General features: G+C 39.1%; 1 protein-coding gene across 3 annotated transcripts in view; it reads right to left on the bottom strand.

Moving 5' to 3' along the window:
- FAR1 (fatty acyl-CoA reductase 1) overlaps nt 1-20,228 on the bottom strand; it is a 32,269-nt gene extending 12,041 nt beyond the window's left edge. Inside the window, exons 1-9 of one of the 3 annotated variants that reach the window (XM_008644066.2) lie at nt 20,139-20,228; nt 11,678-11,872; nt 7,865-8,040; nt 6,337-6,516; nt 4,405-4,582; nt 3,809-3,853; nt 3,579-3,697; nt 3,026-3,093; nt 1,360-1,531 (exon numbers count right to left, since the gene is read on the bottom strand). In XM_008644066.2, coding sequence (XP_008642288.1) covers nt 1,360-1,531; nt 3,026-3,093; nt 3,579-3,697; nt 3,809-3,853; nt 4,405-4,582; nt 6,337-6,516; nt 7,865-8,040; nt 11,678-11,866 — 1,127 coding nt within the window. In that variant the 5' untranslated portion in view covers nt 11,867-11,872; nt 20,139-20,228. Of the gene's footprint in view, nt 1-1,359; nt 1,532-3,025; nt 3,094-3,578; nt 3,698-3,808; nt 3,854-4,404; nt 4,583-6,336; nt 6,517-7,864; nt 8,041-11,677; nt 11,873-15,891; nt 15,983-18,591; nt 18,616-20,138 lie in introns of those variants that run through there. The other 2 variants (XM_017726323.1, XM_017726322.1) reach the window with 2 other exon arrangements.
- Nucleotides 20,229-22,039: the final 1,811 nt, after the last annotated feature.

Raw genomic sequence — 22,039 nt, 5'->3', positions numbered from 1 at the left:
ACTCAGAGGTTTTCCCCTACAAAACACTCACACAGCTCCTTTCTACTCATCCAGTGCCATGTTACAAGAGCTTTTACCCTCCTTGTAAGACAGACCTAGACTACAGGACAACAAATGAATACTCGCTTGCATTAATACGCTGTCACCACCGTGGAGGTTTTATAGTCTGCAGGCAAATACTTGTGAAAATGTAACATAAGCAGTGAGTTAAGGTCACTATATATATATATATATATGTATATGTATATGTATATATATATATATATATATATGGTCACTATATATATATATATATGGCTTAGCAAATCTGAAACAAATTGAAGTGGTATCTTATATTCCTTCTACATAATTTAGTTTAGCCTATTATTTTCACTATATATATATATATATATAAGGTCACTATATATATATATATGGCTTAGCAAATCTGAAACAAATTGAAGTGGTATCTTATATTCCTTCTACATAATTTAGTTTAGCCTATTATTTTCACCGCTTTAGTTAGCCAAATACTGGCCTAAATATTATAAACTGAACAGAATGGAATGTTGAGATGATACAAACCAACACACCAGGTCAAATTGTATCACCTACAGCAATAATCCACAATTAAAAGCTCAGTCCCCCCTTCCATTTTCAGTTTATAAAAGCAACAACAACTTAAACACAAGCCACTTCCTGAAGTTTAATGACTGATGAGGATTCTGATCCAAGACATCCCCTGGACAGCACTGTTAGGCCAGCCATTAAACTCTTCAAAACGCAGCCACTGGGTTGTTACTGCTTAGTTAGTAAACCCACATAGTGCCCAGGCCATGTCTTCTTTACAAGCTTCCACCACCTTAGGGGCAAGATATTTTTAGTCCTGTCCTCCTTACCATGGTTTCCGACCTTTTAATCTCAGCAAAACATCCCTAAAAAATAACATTAAGACGCTGTGTGCCATCTTACAGCGAAGCAAGAGGGGGTTGGTGCAAAACTTAAAGTCAGGTACACTTAGTGCATCATCTAACGGATGTAGCCTCATATAAATACTAACGTGGTCGCCTGTGGGAAAAAAATAAGGATCAACATAGTTTTAGTATTTATTACTCGAGAACAAAGATCACCTGTTCTATATCTTTTAATTCTCTTTACCTCAAACCCCCAAACTATCCAACAATTCTCATTTTTGCTAGAAAGTTCGAAGTCACTTTGAATTGGAGGACCTGTTCTCAGGAAAAAAAGGTTGAGTTTTAGTCACAAAACAATCAGGGAAAGAAAAAATACAAAAAAATTAAAATCAATATACATCACAGTGTAAGCATAGCTTCATTTAAAAGTCAGAGGAACAGACAAGGCAGAGCCAGTCACCATTACCTTGGGCTTCTTCCAGTAATCCTGAGGTAGGTATCATACAGGAATGCTGGGGCCTTATGGCTCACAGCAATCCAGTAATGATATAAAAGGTGATTGGAAGTTAGATTTACATTGGGCCGTCTGAAGGCCTGCTCGAGAGGATTCCTCTTGAAAGTGGAAATTACATGGTATTCTGAGAAAGAAAAGTTGCGTAACAGCTTCGATAATCACCATGTAAAATGTAATGCTTTTCAAAGTACATTGCAGGCCACAGCATCAACATCAGCGTGTTATTTAAATAACCACCCTAACTCTTCTACAATGCACAGAAACTAAAACAGTTATAAGCTTCTAACTTAAAATGCTGTTCAACTGCTTCTTACTATAATCAAGATGTGGTTTATGCCTTCATCTTCAGTATCATATTTTATTGTAGCTTCTCTCTTTCTGTTCCTCTTCCCTACCTTAGAGGTTGGTGGTTTCAAACACTGACAGCAATTTCAGTTTATAAAGCATGTAAGGCTATTTAAACAGTCATCTATATTTCATGATTGCTTGAGTGAAGAATTTTAAAACAGACTGAGGAGTCTGTAGTCATCTGGAGTGATTTTAAATGACATTTGCAAACAATTTATCCAAATTTGGGCATTAAGAAAAAAGCAATTAGGGTGGGACTCCATAAGAAATTCTTGATGACACCTGTAAATTCAGTATGTAACAGATGTGCAGGATCAGGGTCTTTAAAAGTTTTGTGGAAATTCACCTCTCCTTTTAATCTTCTCTTATAATTTTATGCTGTTGTTTATAGACAGCACTTAATTACCCTGATTTAAACTGGGATATAAGTGAAGTCAGCAATTTTCCACGTTTGGTTGAAGCAATGATGTTTGCAACTACAGATCCATGTAAAATGGGCAAAAGCAAGTAAAATTGATTTAAGTATTGAGGTTAACTGAAAGAAAAAAATAATCTGAGTTTAAGAACTCAATTTCTAAAAAACTGAAAACTAATAAACAATTTTACTACACCAAACAGCTTGTATTATTCTTTATAACATAAACTGTTACAAAGCTGTTGGCCTGACATCCTAGTCAGGATATCTTAGAGTTGAAAATAGGTAGTCATATTTCCTTAAAGGCTACTCTCTTCACTGTACATGAATTGTCGAAGTGTCATGCAACAATCTGAAGATTAAAAAAGCCACCTCAATTAACAATCAACTTAAGCCAAACACAAAGAGCTACACAAGGGCAAAAGTACTACCAAAGCTCTCAATTATGCAGATGTACAAAACATTTAATTGTGAGCTGCTTATTCATATGTATTTATTGATGTTGGCATTACACACAACATCACTTCTCTCCACACACTACCCACACTCCGTGGATTAGGTCATGGCAGCAGCAAACAGAAAAGTCAGTTCTCCCATAGCTTAAGTTATAATAGAATAAGAGTAACAGAAAAAAATCCCAACAAGAATCAAATGAAATGGAGATAATGCTGAAGGGGGAGAGGGGGAGAGAATTAACAGTGGAAGCTAATGAAAAAGCACAATACACTGCAAAATTGAGAGGCATGGCTAAAATACCAGTTTCAAAAAATAACAATGCAATATGGTCTACTGATTATGACCTGTTTGATCTTGTTTTTGTACTAAGGCTAATGAGAAAAAAGAAACACAGCATACCAACTTCACTCCAGTGGAAAGGATTGGTGGCACCTGTTGTACAGTTATACACCATGACTTTTCTTGGTCTAGGGGAAAAAAAGATAGAAGAGCAAGTTAGAAGAAAAACAACCTTTTAAAAAGACAGACCACAGAAGATACCCAAAGTTACCCTTTCCCTCAACAGCATCATTTATATAAAGAAGAAAGCATTAGCCTCATGGTAGATTTTTTGCTTCAGCATCTTTCAGTATTTTTCTCATTCTTTAATTATCGTATTTCTTTTATTTTAGAGAAGGCATCACCTACCATCACTTACACTACTGCAGGCTGTATTCATTACAAACAAGACCCAGGAAAGAATTTTCAGACATAGCTTCATAGTATCAGTAGGTGATGTCTTCCTCTGGCATAAGCAAGTTACACTTTGAGAGACTAATGCTGTCAGAACCTTATATTCCTTTGTCCTGAGGGAATAGCAGGACACTGACAAGAATTTCAATACAAGACTGATTTACTAAATACACAATATAATTGCAAAATATTCAGTACTCTCTTTTGTCACCATTTATACCTATTAATTCCAGAATACCAGGCTGCAGCGAGTGTCATATTAACAACAACATCTATTGGAACAAGATCTGCTAATGCATTGTTGGAAGCTCTCATTGTTCGAAGAATTCCTTTTCCTGCCTTGAAGAACAAAACAACAACAAAGAGAGACAGAAGACCCAGCAGTAAAACATATGAAGCTTTTTTGCCTTCCAAAAGGAGGGGGGAAAATTAAGTATATTCATTACTTACAGCAATGAAAATACCACTAGGTCCATTGAAGTTATCAATCCAGCCCTATTAGGAATCAGGGAGGGAAAGGATTTGATTAGAGTATACTGAACTCAGCAGCTTCAAGTGACAATCTGAGCAGTTTCTATGTGTGTAAGGGGTGGAGGAAAAGAAGGCTAAAGAGGAGAAAGATATTCCATTCTATGTCGCTAATTAAAGTTCCTCCATAGCAAATTCTGGCAATGTAGTAAGTTCCTATGACTCAGACAAGAGATCTACCTGTAGGACTCAGTGGTCCTTCAGAGCAAGATGCTTATTTATTTCTGAGTGAATGAACTGCAATTGTCCATAAAAATATGTTCAAAGTATTCATGTTTACAAGTATTCTTAGACTAGCAACTCAGATTTTTTTCATTTTTCAACCAAAATACATACTTGCTCAGCTTTAATGACAGTATTTAGACACTATACAATGTATCAGTTGTTATCCAGAAGCAACCAAGACACAACTTCACAGTCCAAGAGATTTTCCTCCATGAACGTCACCGGATAAAGAGGCTCTCAGTGTGTTACTACAGTCTACAGCAAGATGGTCAGGTGACAACTCAGGGACTTACAGGAAAAGGCTCCTTCCAGCTGGCACCAATGATGGACGGCCTTACAATGGCAATGTTTAATTTTGCACTCTCTTGCTGCACCACGGATTCAGCTAAGGCTTTCGTGTATGTGTAAGTATTAGGTCTTTTGCCTAATAGTTTGGGAGTAATATCATTCACTAGGTCATCATCCATCCACCTGAAGAAACAAAACAAGAAGCAAGTGTAAATTATTGCATGCTGCTTCACTGGGGAGGTGGGGTGTGAACTGCTAAAGTTACCATGATCACATTTTATTCCTTTAAAGAAAAAGGGACACGCACCTAAATGAAAACAAGTTTCCCAGTAAAACAGAGGATTTCATGTTCAGTGTCCATCAAAAGAAGAATACTAGCATTTATTTTTTGTCCAGGTAATTAATTTGTAACACATCAACTACAGAGCAAGCAGCAGATTCCTTTACAACAAACCCAAATTCTGTCAACCAAATTCTCAAACACAAAGCGCAGACACAGCAAATTAGTCTTTGGAGCACAGGCTCGCTGCATTATGATCTACAAAGTGATGCCACTGCAATGGAGTCCCAGCTGCACTACCAGAGTCACACACCACCCCTGAAGCAAGCCCGTCAGTGTTTTTCTCCCTTTAAATCAGTTAAATCTTGCAATTCAATCTTGCTTCCCAGTTCATATTAAATATGTAATAACCTTCAGTCACAGCACACAAGCAAGAAAGATGTGCCTCTGCAGCTGTTGCTACTTTGGTCTTCTTCACTGCAAAACAGGACTTGAAATTTATTTGCCTCAGTCTCTTAGTCACAGAAATGGAAATTATTGTTTTTCACCCATGTTCCATTACAAAGTGGACACACATTGGACTCCTTTCATGGTATGAACAGGGTGGAAAGAGGGGTAGGAAAAGCTAGAGATCACTCTTTTATAGTTTTACAAAAGCCTTCCCTCAGGAGTTCAAAAGTACACACAGCTGTCCCAGCCCACACCAAACAGTTTAAGTTACAATTGTCTATCCACAAGTCAGATAGTCAAAAACATGACTGTTTTGCAATCTCTCATTTTTAAGTGTATTTAAAGTCAACATTATAAAAAAAAGCTGGCTGAATGTGCATTCTAAGTGGTAGCTCATTTGGTTTTAATGTTAGCACTCTTGCACCTAAAATAAGCTAAAGTAGGTATTTTACTTTATAGGAAGTTTTTTTTGTTTCATACTTCTCTTCCAAGAGGTGATGTTTTGTACAACAGGTAAGGAGAAAGAGACTGATGTAGAGTTGGGATCATTATGTATTACATTACACTTTTCCCACACTGTCACCTGTTTCAGAGTTTGACAGCTACTAAGAAAGACCTCAGGACAGTTAGTATACACAGAAAACAAAATACCAAATGAGTCATTTTTCCCACCCACACTGCCCAATTCAAAACTTAAAAGCTACAGAAAACAGATTTTTCATGTCTGGGCCCTCAGGATACCTAACAGAACTACTTCTACAATTAAGAAATAATATTTGAGCATCTCAAGTCTCATCTTGCAATAGCATTTAGGTGAATGTAGTAGAGGCAGCTGTTCAAGGGGCCAGTCTTACTTTTATCCCTTTCCTTCACAATGCTGGTCCCAGCACAAGTTATCAGTATCTCCTAATTCAGCTCATCATACAGCTGCAAGATTGGCACTCTCAGCACAGAAGAGGCATCATGAGTAGATATGAGCATCCCTGTCCTTCAGTACCCCTCCAAACCTAGCTCAGCTTAAAGGAACCATAAATCTTAACCCATCTCCCGTACAGGAAAGGGGAGTGTCAGTCACACTATCAGACCTACAGGACAGCCAAAGGCAACTCTTCATCTTTAAGGCTCCTAACCTTTTTTTTGGTACTTCAATACCAGGAAGCAAAAGGATACAGATTACCCAAGTAAATTCATAAAATGTAACACATACTCAAGGGAATCGATCAGTTTCCTGGGATCCACAGGAGGTGGGTACACGACTTCCTCAATCCGTTTCTGATTGCAATATGCATAGGCAGTGGAAACGTGCATGAACACCTCCAGATTCTTCATTCGCTGTGCCAAGAGGAGGAGCTCTTGTGTGGCAATCACATTTAACTGCACAGCATCTCTATTGATCAAACAGAAATGTCATTAGTAGAAAGCCAGACAAAAACAAGCAAAAAGAAATTCCCTGCTAAATGCCTCAGTGCTGGGTTTATAGAGCATCCCTGAATTCTCTACCCTACCCCAAAAAAGCAGCAGGGACACTGCCCTAATTTTCTGCTTTGAACAATACAGCACAGTCCTGACCTAGAACACTTCTCAATGTTCAGGACAATTCTCCTTTTACCCTTTGCTTACCAGCACCCTTTGATTTCCTCAACCTAAATCCCAATCCTATGTTTTCCATGAAACATGAAGGAAATAATGCAAGACAACACCGAGCTGTCACAAGATACATCTCTGAACTTCAATTTGAGTTAGGTCAACAACCTGGAAGTCTTAGTGGGCTATAGGAAGTTGGAGACTGCCATCTTCTTGCAGGATAGCACACGGCTCAGACAGGATGGAAGGAAGGGAAAGAAAAGGCAAACCGCCAAGAACCACACTTCAGCTTCACTGCTGCTCATTAGAGCATTTCAGGACACTATAGCAGAGTAGGTGTAACTCTACAATTCCCAGCAGATAACACTTGCTGACCAGCCCCTACGATTATTTTATAGTTTAGATCTTCTCTCCAGCCTACAGACTTCCTGTGGGCACCAGTTTCCTTGTACACAGTGTACTAATGAAGCAAGTTTCAAGAGTACAGCTAAGTAACACTTCAAAGTTCGTTGCAACAAAAGCGTTACATTAACAACAAAATCGGTATCCCCCAAACAATCACTAAGTTCCAGACTGCTTTATCTCACATTACTGAAGCTGGGGACAGGAAAGGGGACCATTATCCCAAAGCAATTAACATCAATGGTAACTCATTAGTTTGCTACCTCTTTCAACAAGTCAAAGAAAGGAGCTCATAACCACAGCTGTGTGCACCACTTTTCCCACTTCTTGTTTTCATCTCTCTCCCGGTGCATCTACTTCTCCCTACTTCTCCCAATGCAAATCTCCATTATTAATAAGGGGCTTTTAAAAGACAGGAAGAAAAGCTGAGCTGTATTTCACCTCCCATTTTTCTTATCAGTTAAGAGAGCAAGCACTAGAACTTCCCACACACAACTTTTCTCACAAAACTCTATCCTCTGAAAACCTGTATTCCCTTTCTAACAAGGAAGGCTAAAGGAATAATTTGTGCTGCCCTTTATACACCAGGAGAAAAGGTCTAACACTACTAGGGAGCCCAGTACATATAGCTACACCTTACTTGTATTCTTTCTACCCATCTTTGCAACACTGTGCAGACACCTGATTCGCCCCCTCCCTTTGAGCACCATTGGCTTACAACACCAGGGTAAATGGAATTTTAGACTCACCTTAGTGTTTCATTGAATCTGACTGTAGCAGCACAATGAAATATAATATTAGTGCATTCTATAAGTTTTTCCTTGATTGTTTCATTAAGATCCAGTTCAGGCTGTGTAAGTTCACTCATAACTACTATTATTTTTGCCTTGAAGTCTGGTTGCTCTTCTCTCAACCTATCAAAGAGCTGTCAAAAATAACAGAACTATAAACTCAGTAAAGATAAGAGAAACATTTCACTTAAGAGAAGAAAACCCCACATTCTCTGTCTGTACCTCCTAATTTTTCAAGAGCATCAGGAAGTTAGAAAAGTGCATTAGCAATCCCGTAAGGACATGTTACAGACTTCTCATGAACATACTCAGTGATGAAGTTGTGCACACTTTATCCCACACAGTGAAAGCAGCATTGCATGTGTTGTACAGAAGGTAAGGAGATTTCAATTTGCACTTTATATTAATACTCATCCTAATCCTTAAAACCAAATCTCTGTCAATATCAGAAGGAAGAAGGAATGGTCTCTATTAGATACTCAAAGCAATTTTAAGTAGCATTCTGTATACTGTAAGCTCTTTTTTTTCCAACATAAGGAAATGGAACAATCTACCCACTTCCCAAGCTTGATAATAGCTATTCAAATTCTTATAAAAGTCAGCTGGATTTTAGGTTTAGAAAACCTGTATTAAGATTAACAAATTTCCAGTGATTTAAGAAATGCTATCATCAAATTATGCCAGTCTTTGAGAACTTCCAGATTACTAAAAAAAAAAAACAAAAACAAACCACACCACAACAAGAAATCATTTTTCTGGCTAGTTAAAAGAAAAAACCATGTTACCATGTTAGAACATCTGATTAAGTTTTGGCAAATTGGTGTTCAACAATTCCCACTGAAAAAAAAGCTCACCACATTATATTCCATCATGAATTCTCCTCATAAATAGCATTAGCATGCAACTTTTCCTGAGCAACACAGCACTGTGGGAATAAAACACACTTGAAAGTTGCACCAGAGAAGACCCTTCTTAACTGTCCAGGGGCCAATATCTTGCAACTGCTTCAACACCAGTCAATTATATTGTATTAAAATCACAGCAGTACTTTCTTTTTCCCCCTCCAAGCAGGCAGTTATACCAAATGCAAATAGTCAAAAGACATTTCCTTACAGAATGACATTAATTAACTTTAAACTATAAATTAAGTCACCTAAAGACGCAGTTTCACAACACTTCTGGCAATGTAAGTTTATATTTCTACCCCAGAGACTGGTCCCTCTCCTAATTTCTTTACTTCTGTTGCTTCTCCAACACTAGCAATAGCAAGCAGCCCTGGAGCTGTGTGAGCAAAGCAGCTGCAGGTCCAGCTTTTTTTTTTTTGAGATGTTTTTTCAGCCCAAACATGAGCTAATGCAGCTCCCTGTGTGGCCATCTGAAGTAGCAGTGCTAATTCTACAGTGAGAACACAAGACATCTCCACTTACAGAGGCCTTGACTGGACTTCCCAAACATGAAGCTTCACTTTATAGGACAAAGCTGCCAAGACTTTTAAAGCCTCTGCAACTCTTAGGGGTACAGTCCTTAACTAAGGGCAGGAAACTGTGTGATTTTGAAAAATAAGGCTGCTATGTTTTTAGTTGGAATGATGGCACCTTCCTCCAGGGAACTGAAGCAACCACCTGTTAACCATATCAATGTGTGATACTGCATTATAACAGAAAAGCAGTACCATGGATGAGCTCTTAAAGAGCCAGATTTTGTTTTTCCTATGTTCATTGCATCTGTTCTATCCCTTTTCACATACACAGTCATACACTATTCCTACACACCTCTCACTAGCACTGACACCAGTACCAAGGAGAAGAAATACCCAGAGTGCATGCAGAACATATGGCAAATTAACAGAGGAATTAGATATCTCAAGTTCAAAGGAAGGAGAAACCTCAACTTTTTTTGCTATTTGTAGCTCGGTTTAGTTCACATTTATTTTATTTATTACCACATTCACCCATTTAGATTTCAAACTCTTCAAGAAACAGGATGTTCAAGCATCTGTAGAACACTTAATGAGTCCATCCAAATTGTGAAGAATTACTGGCAGTGCCCTTGCAACTGGACAGCTTAAGACAATAGATCTTACTAACATTTTCTTAGACTTTTGGAAGAATCTTGATGACATCAAAGCCACTTAAACGATGGAGTTTCAATCCTGTCTAATCATTTGATGGAGACAGAACAAACACCTACATCCCTATTCTGCATCTCTGCATAGACGAGCAACTCCATCCCTGTATGCTCCTGCCTCAAGCAGTAACTCTGCTTACCAGGACTTCTGCTGTGAACTTGCTCCAGCAATAAGTGCTCACCACCAGATTTTTATCTCAACAGGAGCTGGCATAGACTACAAGCAGACTTTGACTCAAATTTAAAACCTTTTTACAACAGGTTTCCTAAAAGCCACACTGAGCCTTAGAGCTTATTGAAGTTTAAGTCAGTCCACACTAGTGCTACTGCTCTCTCTGCCCAAATACTCCCCACTTTTCTTTGGGTAATAAGGTATACAAAAAGTGGATTGAGAAATTTTTCTTTTTTCATCTCAGAGCTTAGTCTGGAGATCTTTTCCTTGTTTCAGGGCAGTGACAAACTGAGGGTTTAACCTAGTGAGAATGTGCAACTGAATTTTAAGATAGAACCCCACTGTAACTCATTCTGTTGTGTTCTGTGACATTGCACAGGACTGCAAGAAGATGCTTTTGAGAAATGAGCTACAGTTTTGACTCGTTACAGAAAAAAATTAACTGGGGACACAGCCATTCTCATATCTGCTGTCATCCCAGCTAGCCAGAGATGTAGAAATCCATTGCCTTGCTTGAAACAACTTACCCCTCCTAGCCTAAGTGCATTCCTAGTTCCTTATTGATTCCCCTTTAGCACCTTCCAAGAACACACTTTGTACAGGTTACATTGCATCTCAGTAACAAAATTAAACTGCTGACACCTGTGTTCCATAAGGGAAAGGCCTAGATAGAAATAAACAAACTCTGCTTTAGCAAAGTTTATGCTAGAAATCTCTCCAAATCCTGTTCATCCTTCCCATCATGAACAGGATCCTCTCTCGGAGAAAGATGGGCAACAGAGATGGATGGATCATTCTACACTTAGTAAGAATGCCCAGCCTAGCCAACCAGAATGTTAAGGTAATTAGTCTTTTCAGGAGCAAAGTATTTGACCCAGCATACTCAGAAAATCATTCAGATAGCCACTTGGGTAATTCCACAGCACAGACTTCCAGTGCCTTTCTAGTTGTCACAGGCTGTCCAACAGAAATCTGTAACAATCTACTAACCCAGACATTTCTGTTCCACCTACAAATGTAAGTTCCTGTTGAGATGACACATTCTTGTTTACTGGTAGATCCAATAGCACATTGCAGAAAAAAAGAGAAGGCACAGGGAAAAAAAGTGACTTGCTTGAGATCTTAAAGAGTCTCAATCCATCGTACAACTCCCAGTCCACCACCTCTCGTACTTGATTTTACATTCTCTTAACAAGCTCTAACACAGGTTTTTACTTCTCATTTCTTCATTACAGCTGAACATCCTCCTCCTGCATTAAATACAGGATAATTTTCAACTACTGGCTTTGCTAGAGACTAAAAGCTTGAAGCAGCTATAGAAGCACTGCCAGGTCTTAGATTTTGTATTTCTGTTAGAACAAAAAAAACCCATTTAACAATAACATTTTGCTTTAGACAAACTGAAGCTGTTCTCAAAATGGGAACATTATAATGAAGGACAAAAATGAACTTTGTGAGCATATGACACATACCTTACAGCTGGTAATTTCTTCTATACGTTCTTCAGGTGTCTGCCTTGCTTTGTTTCTTACCAGCACATACACTGCTTTCACTTTAGGACAGGACCTGAGCAGCTTTTCCAAAAGCACTTTTCCCATGAAGCCTGTAGCTCCTGTCAGGAGGACGTTTTTGCCTTCATAGTATTCAGGAATGGAAACCATTGTGACCTTTACAAAAGTTAAAAACAAAAAGTATGTTAAAGACCTTACAGGAGCTCAGATTTTCAGAAGATTGAATAGCTATATATGTGCTGTTTATGTCCCATACCTGAAAGAAATGTTTAACAGATTTTTTTTTACCTATGACCAGTACCTGAAGATCTCTTTTTTTCACAACATTCCAAAAGACTCCCACAGGGTCACTACAGTAATTCCACATCTTCTTGTAATCTGCCCCTGTGAACAGTGTTTCAAGGACTGAGACACCCACTCAGCCAGGAAAGTAGCTCAACTTCAGTCTATTTTTACCTCTGTGTGCCTGGTCCTTTACCACTCCCAAGGGGCTGATCCATGTAAACTAGAGGTCATACCATTAAAATGTAATCACAAGTGGATTCTTCAAACCCATTGACAGAAGACAAGGAGCCAAGCCTCCCAATTGCTGGCCCTGGAATTTTGTCTGTGCCAGCAGAGCCCCCTGCCACTGTTAGGCTGAGCCTTCCTACCAATTATAATAGGCCAGAGAGAAGGTTGAGTTAGTTGCTTGGTATGGGATCTGCTGGTTTTATATTGGTTACAGAAAACCCATACAGATCCACAGGTAAGAGTTTTCTAACTTCTTCATCCATTGATGTCATCGGAGAGAAAAACAACCCCAAACAACAAAGTCATTAGAATTCTCAACCAACTAAGATTTCAGTTAGCCACAAATATACTTCCTAAAAAATGAAGGGTAAGGGATTATTACTCAAATTCAGCACAAATCTCAAAAGTATTTTAGGTTTTGCTTCAGTTAGTAAGTTAACTATGTGACCCATGATTCTTTCCCCTCCCTTAATCAACCACTTGGAAATGATGCCATTCTTGCTAACAGAAACTGAAACACTTTCTAAGGACAAATACACTGGTATGTCTCACAATAATGTGGGAACATGACCTTTAGGATCTCTAGGACTCAATCACATCATCTAGAGCTGCCATTCTGCTAAGTCAGATATATCAGCATCTTTACTGTAACCCTTAACCAGCTTACGTTCACTATATAAGAATGTAGCATTATGGATACGCTTCCACCATGTTTTACCAATATTTCCGATTAGACTTAAAAAAATCCTAAGCTGATGTAGTGAATGTCTAATTATAGTCCTCTACAGCAGCTCCACGCAAACTGTTATGACCTAAACACTCCCAAAAGGGATCACAGAGAGTCACAAAATGTTCTGAGTTGGAAGGGACCCACAAGGATCATCCAGCTCTCAAGTGAATGGCCCCTAAGGGGACTGACCCCACAGCCTTGGTGTTACCAGCATCACGCTCTGACCAGCTGGGCTCATCTCAGGCATAGATTCCATAAAACCCTGATATTAAAAAAACAACAAAACTGAGTATCTTTAGACACAGATGGAACATTTCTTAGGCAAATCAGGATTACAACACTGAATACCTTAACAGGATGAGAACCTTTCTTCACCTGCCACCCAAGAATAAAGGTGCAACTTCTAAATACACTCAGTTCTTTCAAGACAGCAAGATACTGCAAGCAGGGACTTACCAGGGAATACACAGAATGTATGTTAGGAGTGAACAGCTACAGGCTAATTTGTCCTTTTTGCCTGAAAAGTAAGTAAATACCTATTTATCAGGTATCCACCATATCAAAGCAGTTGTGTTCTGTTCTTCATGCGCTCATACCTCAACAGTCTCTGAACAAGTTCCAAATGATTACTCGCTAGAAATGAGTCACCACCTGCATAAGTCCTGGTTTCACACGTCTGGGTACCAAGTCCTATGTCAGATACTCCAAATTCTTATTCTGACTCCCTTCTTTGAGAAGTAAAGCATCCAACAACTGATAATGGGACACAGTAGCAAGTTTAGAGCAGGACAAGCACTACTATTTCCACTGGCCATAGTATATCATCCAGAATTGCTTCTTTGAAGGTGAAGGGAAAAAGCTATCTACATTAAACCACTTTTACCACACAGTTAAGAGAGTCTAATGCAAATCTGAAAGCACACCTCCTGCCATAAAGCATGGAGAGCAAGACACAGCATGCTTATGAGTCATTTTTCCCTGTTCAATTAAGATACGGGCCTGTTGTCTTTACCACGGCTCGAAGTCACAATTAATGCTCTTCAAGTATGTCTTCCTCATAACTTCTGTTTGCCTGGTCTTTGCATACACCATTCAACTCCATTTCCCCTAAAGATCTGCATGATTTCTCCCACATATAGGATAAGATTTCAGTTCCCTCAAAGAGGGAGGCAAAAACTCATGCAATAATTACTTCAGCAATTTTGTCACTAAGATTCAGTTTTGTCATGGTTCCTACATAACCTTGTTACTAATTTACCTAACTAGCCATAATTACTATTTTTTACACCTTGAGACTCTATGAGGGTATCTAATACTATCCATTCACCTGTCCCTCCTCAAAGAAAGGCTTAATCCTGCTTCTGACACAATGCCACAACCTCAGCCTGCAAACCTGCTCACATGGGCAGTCTTTGGCTACATCCACACAGGAACCTTGGACAACACCCAGTACACGGCTATGGTCCAACATCTGTTTCTGAAAGCTAAAGCAATGAAAAGTTATGCTGCCAGTGGAAATATCTGTGTTGCTCTAGTTCAGCTTTTTAAGTAACTGCAAAATCTGACAATATTTAGGCTCATGTGATGTAAAGAAAACTGGAACAGAATGGATCAAAGCTTCCTGCCTCACTTATTTCTGATCATATTCCTTTGCATAAGATGCAGGTATCAGAATACCAGACCTATAAAACATCAACATTCAGAGCCATGATGAAGCATAATGATGAAATGGGTTCAATTAGAAAACCAGGAACATCCATAAATACTCACATTCCCACCTGGGAGGCAGCAACACTTATATGTTTGCAGGCTAATATTTTATCTTTTTTTTTTTTTTTACAGATTGAGAAATGCTTCCTTTAAGAAACTCTCAATCCCATTTCCCTTTACCCTGTTCTCCAACAACTAGACTTTGGTAGACCTTACTCACAGCAACTTTCCACATTGAGTTTGCCTTCTACTTCCATTACTCTAGAAGATTCCAGCTAGAAAACATAATTGGTGACCTTTTTCAGAAGTATGCATTTCTGTCAACATTACAGGAGTAAACACTGGGACTGTGAGGGAACTGTCTAGAAGCACCAAGTTGGATTTAAAGGGTAAAAACCATGTATGGAATCTAGGTGTGAACAATCAAAGTCTGAAACCAGCAGCCTATGCTATGCTCCGTTAGAAAGAAAGGCTATCTCAGCCACAGGGAAAGGAAAGAATGTTTCCATTCTCCACCTACCTTTCCCTGCCTTCCCCAAGAATGCATCTCCACATGCCAGTTAGCATAGCACCACTGGCAACTCCTAATTTCAAACTCAGAAGGGTCTTAGCTCACAGGTATAATATATTACTTTTTAAAGTTCTTTATGGCAGCAAATTACTGAAGAATCATAGAATTGTTAGGATTGGAAGAACTATTTTACAATTCTGATTTTAAATAAAACTGTCAAGAAATACATGTAGTTCCTATCAGAGATTTAGTTTGTCCTCTAACGCATAACAAGCTGGTGCAGGTGCAAAAAAGCCATCTACCTTGCAAGACAACACAACAAAACCAAATTTAACATTTTAAGGTCGTTAAGTGTCAGCAATCACTTTATCTATCTGTATTAGAGTACATCCTGTATGTTTACAATAGCTGTTAACCAGCAATACATATTGTCACCAGTTACCCAATGATTTGTTCACAGCTAACTTCCCAAACATACACAGATAACACCTACCAAACACAAAACTGTCTAATGCACACTGTGGAATATCTAAATCCCTCTATCATCGACACTTTTTTGAGCTAATAAGCAATAACAGTTTAGAATAAAGAAATCTGACAGTTGAAAGGCTTAATAAAGAGTTCTGTAAAGAATTCTTGCTCCGGAACAGAAATTACCAAAATTCCCACATTACCCATAGGTATAAACAGCCTTTGCTAGAGGAATCTTACGTGAAGCTGCTACAGAGCAACTGCTGCTGGGATCCTTCTGAATTCACAGGTCCAGGGCTAAGCCCACGGTGACACTTTGTAGATATGCTTATGTGAAGGTTGCTGTCCTCTGATAAATCAAGAGTTCATAAGCACTTCAGGAAAAAAAATAAAAGCCACCACCAAACCAACACTCCAGGATCCTAGCCAACATTCCCCATCTCGTAAAAAATCCTCGTGTCCAAGGCTGAGCAAGTGCTATTATGGAGCAAACAACAGCAGCTCTGTTTGCCTCCAGAGCTACTGCAGCAATATTTAACTCACAGCTTCAGAGGGCTCTGATTCTCAAAACAAGGACAATTCTGTTTTTAACAGGAAAATGATCAGTTCCCAGATTTGTCCAAACACAGATCAAGATGCTTAAAGATGTGCTTTCCAAGTGCCAGGAAAGCCTGCTGCAGTTCCACTGAATGTTTAAATGCTAAATCCAGCAACTAGAGAGTGTGCATGTGTGCCCTTGTTAGAGATTAAATGGTCTGTCTTCTAGTTTATCACTGACAAACATTAGGTCAACAGCATGCTCCCTCCAAATTCAATCCTATCAAGATTATCGCCCACAGGAAATAGAAATTGTGCATTTCCCAACCTCTCAAACGTCAGCAACAAGCCACAAAGTTCTGCAAAAACACAGCCCAACAAATTAATTTTCCCCTTTCCTCTGACAGCTTGAATCCAGCACTAGCAGGAGTAAAAAGCAGAAAAAGTAAAGTGATAGGAGCATTTTTTTAATGTATATTCAGAAGATGAAATTCGTCCAGACATCAAATCTGAGTGCACCAAGTATTTTTAAACACCACACACACACCCCACTGCATCCACACCAGACAAAAATCATTACAGAAGTCCCTCATACAGAGCTCCAATTGCCACATTACAAGGACACCACAGCAAGCCAAAAAAAATAAATCTCTGGGAACTGGAGAGATTGGAGAGACTCAGGCAACAACGGAAGTAATATTTAACCCATCTAAACAAGGTTACTGCCAGAAAGACAAGTCTGGGTCATGTCATATCATATCATCATGTCTCACTTCGTCTGTGCCTTGTTTCCACAAAAGCAAATCAATGAATGCTATCAGCAAAAGGCCCACATTTTCAAGCACCACAAGGGCCAATGACCTACCCTACGTGGCCAATACCTAGCCAGCATATCTCCAAAGGATAGTCTGTTTGTCTTTGTGGTCCAAGGTTATATCCACTGGGCAACCTTATCTGTGAAAGATATGGCTTTAAAAGATGCGTAGAGACTGTAAACTGCTTTGAGTGCAAGTTAACCTTAAAGCATACCTATTCCAAACTTCACAATCACGTGGAAGACTCGGGATTCTTCCCTCAACTAGCAGAAAGACACGCTTATCCATATTTTAGATTTCACCAGCATTCTTATCTACTCTCTGTAAGGTCATTTTCTTTACTAGCTGTAAGCCAGGGACCAAGGAAATGTAACACACCTCCAGGAGCTGGAAAACATATTGCCAAGCTTGGAAACTGGTTAGAACAACTAAGTTTTGGAGAACTATCAGAATGGGCCCACTAATTCAACATCAGCTAGCCAGTTTTTGGCTTGGCCCTGGTAACATGCCAGACCTCAAGTGTCTCACTACACACCCTCCACACAATAATGGGGATGGATTCAGGGTAATACTGTGTTCTCTACATGTGAAATACAACAAAATGAAATCAATCTGAAACGCCAGGCTCAAGCCACAACTGCAGTATAAATGCTACCAGAAGACACAAAACTCTGAGTAGAATATGGCAAAATTGGGCCTGACACTTGGTGTATTAAGAGAATTTCTGAAAAATAACAAGGCATTTCAAACTAGTTGAGCATCTTCACAACTGAACACTATAAAGAGACTTCCCTACTACCAATGAAGAGATTTGTCCACTTTAAATCATTTATCTAATGAAACACAATACCAGTTAGAGTAACCAATATAGCTAGGTCAAAGTTTACATAGCTGAGTGTATAGCCCTATGTACAAAAATAAAGTAGACTTGTTTTTCAAAACCAATTCTCCTCACTATTCTTAGCCACTCAAATATGCTAGATACTGAAAGCTTGTCCTAGAGTGTGTGTTCCTCAAGCTACATTCCTCCTGGATGTATTACTACCTCTGGCAGCATATGCATTCAAGGTAAAGAGCATTATTAAATTGATTTAGGTGAGACTTAGCTAATACTGTATATGTTCTTTTTACAGCACTACAGCACATTAACATCAAAATCCAGATTGATACCAGACAGGGAAGTAGTTCTGTCGCTTTCTTTTAGACGATAATGATAAAACCCAAGTACAGCGTTCACTCAATTACTTTGGGAAGATGGCGAATTGGGACCAACTGACCCATGGCCACCCAATAATTTATTAGCAGAAATCAGCCCAACTCACCAACTACTTGACTGAAGACACCCTTGTGAAGTAAAATACTCTGAAGTGAGGGCTGTGCTCACAATCATGGAGTATTTAACCTCTTTTAATCCTTTAGTCTTATGGAGCAGAACCTGATTGCATTGTGGACCACTGTTGAGTTGATCTCAGCAGAACTCTGTCATCAGAGGTATTCAGTGCATGTGGTTACACAGATACTTCTTAAGTATGTGTTCACACAGCTTTCTTCAGCCAAAATTCTGATTTCACTACAAATTTTCACTTACTTGTGCTTCTACTCAGAGGGATTCTGTAAGGATGACTTCGAAATTACTTCTCCTTAAGTAATCTGTGCACAAAGTACATACTAGGGAAGTCCCTTGCTGTGCTGTAGCTATGTTTCTTTTACAGTCAGTCCTTCCTCTGAAAATGAATTAAAACAAAGTAAAAGGTTTTTGCTATCCCTTTATAATTAGGTTATAAACTGGTGTTCTTCTAAATTGTTTACTGCTTGAGCTTAGTCATCAAGTGCACATTGAAGGGAAAAAAGTCTCTTTTGGTGTAGTTGAACTCATTTCTCCAAATTGCACAGAAGGCACAGATGAGATCAGAAATTGAGCTATTCCAGGAAAGCATATCCTGTATTAAGAACATTTACTATACTCCATCTCCAGTTCACATGAAAACACATTTAACACACATTTAACGCAGGAAGATTTTAAACAAGTTCTAGGAAATCAAGAGGCAGGCAGATTCAAGATTTGCTGAATGGAAGCTGAGTTCCAACTAATTTTATCTAATTTAATTAGAAATCTGCATTAGAAATCTCACTTGCACTTTTGGTTATGAAAGGATTACAAGATAAAGCCTCGTTTATCAGGGTAGTTGCGTAAATCATGGATCTTACTTTGCATAAATCATTACTCTTGAGTTACCCCTGAAAGGAGAACAGAATCTGTTTGCAGGACGTACCTACAACATAATGAACAGAGCAGCATTTGCAGCTGACTCTCCATCACTCAATTGTTATTCACTGCCTTAGGAAAACAGGCCAAAGGCAGCACTTCAGCTGTCACACGAGCATGCTGATATCCAGCCCTGGTTATCAGTAGGAAAAGCTTTAGCAGCAGCAGGATTATTGCTCCAGTTGCTACTGTGATACTGTCAGAAGGGGAAAGCCAAAAATCAAGCAAATGGAAGAGGGTGGGGGAACAAACAACATCCAAGTGCTCATCAGTTTGTCGAGTTTCAGTGATAAGAGACAAATCTTGGCAATTAAAACCCAGATTCACCTTTCTCATATTGATCAGACAAGACAAGGATAACTACCCAAAAACTGCATCTGCAATTATGTTCTGTTCAAACTTATTATTCACAAAGCAATTAGAATTGGAATACTTAATCAAGAACAAAAAGCCCACCTCTTATTCTTCTCGTATTTTAAATCATAGAGAAGGCTGGAATCACATTTTACAATAGCCATTACATGATGAGTTTGAAGTCCTAGGAATCAACACTTCCAGACTCCTTCCATACTTTCCCATCTTCTACAGTTAAAAATGGTATTGTCTCTTCTATTATGTTCCTGCAGAAATCCACAATAATTCTTTTGAAACCTAACAATTACTCATTTATCTGACAGCTGCTCTACCAAGTTGTATTTGAAACCTAATCACCTTCTAAAGAAAAAACCACACCAGTCTACTACCTTTCCTTTCTTCCAATACATGTAGAACTACCACCAAAAAAATAAAAGCCCATTCCCACAATTTTCTTATCTTTAAAAGCGACTTAAACACATACTTGAAGCAAGTTGTACCAAGAGATTGCCTACCTGTCTCCCAAAACAGGATGCTCCAAGCCTCCCTCCTCCTCCAGCTTGAGAGGACAGAGCTATTTACTCGGCAGGACAGCCGATACTGATCCTGTAGACGCCAAGAGTTCCAATCTTAAATCCTATTTATGCTAATGGATGTCTTCTTCAGATCTGTCAATTACGCCTATTGCACAAGGAGCGTTACAAATTTACAAACATCACGCTGAACAATGACATGGAAAGGTGTGATGGAGTGTGCACACAGCTACCAATACCAAGGGCAGCTTAGCAACATCTGCTAAAAGCACAGCCTTTGAAACCACACCCAAGGGGACCCAAAAAAAAAAAGAAAAAAAAAAAGAGAAAAAAAAAGAGGGAATATCTAGTTTATTCAGACAGACAAGATTTGTTACTACAGTTTGCAGCTTCCAAACTTTGCAAGTGTTGAGGCTAGACAAAGCAGGGCCGGAAGACTTATTACTACAAGGCTTGGAATCAACACCGTGGATGTGCATGATGGTACTAACCAAGCCCACACACCCAATGTCTACATAATGCAAGTCCTCCACACAACGTACCAAACTAACCAAGCACAATTTTTGGTGATATTGGCTCCTTTTCAGAATTTTTGGTTTGCCACTCAGCAGCTCTGCTTCCTGTAGATGTGTAAGAGGCAAACTACACTGAACATCCTCAAACACTGAATATTCTGTGACAAAAAAACGAAACACACACAATTTCTGGCTGGAGAAGCCAACCAAGCCTGCAGTCACAGCAACAATTTAGCCATGTCTTCAACAACATCCAGGACCTTCTCTGGCACTCACGTAACCCTTCTAAATGGCCGTATAACCATTTCAGTTTATTGCGCATCACTTCCAAGCACCGGAAGCAACAATGCTTGTGAGGAACTACAAGTTCCTCCAAGAGCTAGAACTCAGAAACAGGATGATGACAGAGAACCCTTTGCTTTGTAGCAGCCAAAAGGAGATTCAGTTTGGCTTTTCAGGAGCTAAGAGGCTGTATTGATGGTTACAGTTTTGCTTCAATGTTAAATTTTATCGACAAGTATCAGCTGCTGTAGATGACTACGATGTGGACAGGCTGGGGTATTTGTAACTGTAAGAAGGAGTATCCAAAACCTAAAGCCCCACTTAATTTAGAAAAATTCCCCCAATGTGCTTTTATTGTTAAAATTCTGTCTAGTAAAGCTTCACTATACCTACAGTCCAGCAATAAAGACAAAGTACTTGCAGTAGAAAGTTAGAGATCTATATCAGTGATTACTTTACAGCTCTGCAACAGACAGGGGTAAAAAAAAACCAAAACACAGTAACATAACCTGTGAAGTTAATCTTTCCTATCCCTCTATAGGAGGCTTTCAGTGGGGAAATACCTGAACTTTAAGGCATCTATATGCGAGTGGAGGGTGCAAAAACAGGATAGAGACGCTGAAGGGTGAAGATCCTAAAAATATACCTAGTATATAATTTCCAAATTGCTGAAATAATGGTATCTTAGTTAAGAAGCACAGGCATGATACACAATGGAAGTTGGGGATCAAGAAAATCTAACCTGCTGCAGTACAGATGGATGTCACAGATAGTAAAACTCCTACATGCTCCACATCTTAATTATTACCTAAAGAGTTATTAAAATATAAAAAAGAAGTTTCAGTTGCTAAAGCCTTGATGTAGGTTAAATGAAATTAAAGGTTTCTATTTTCATGGGATTCAAGCTGATTTCGATTACAAGCTCGCTACCAACCAACGTATCTCTGTAATTAGCCACACTTTAAACTTCACTCAGGGACATTTTATTTAGTACCCATGCGGCTCCTGCTCCACGAGGACCGCGAGCCTCTCCCCAGGACACAGGTGAAGGAAGGGCCCGCCCCGCGCCCCCTGGCGGGGGCCCCG

This window comes from Corvus brachyrhynchos, unplaced genomic scaffold (assembly GCF_000691975.1).
Source record: "Corvus brachyrhynchos isolate BGI_N302 unplaced genomic scaffold, ASM69197v1 scaffold281, whole genome shotgun sequence".
NCBI classification, from domain to species: Eukaryota; Metazoa; Chordata; class Aves; order Passeriformes; family Corvidae; genus Corvus; species Corvus brachyrhynchos.
The sequence above is the reverse complement of the archived record's forward strand: the minus strand, read 5'-3'. Positions and strand labels throughout refer to the sequence as shown.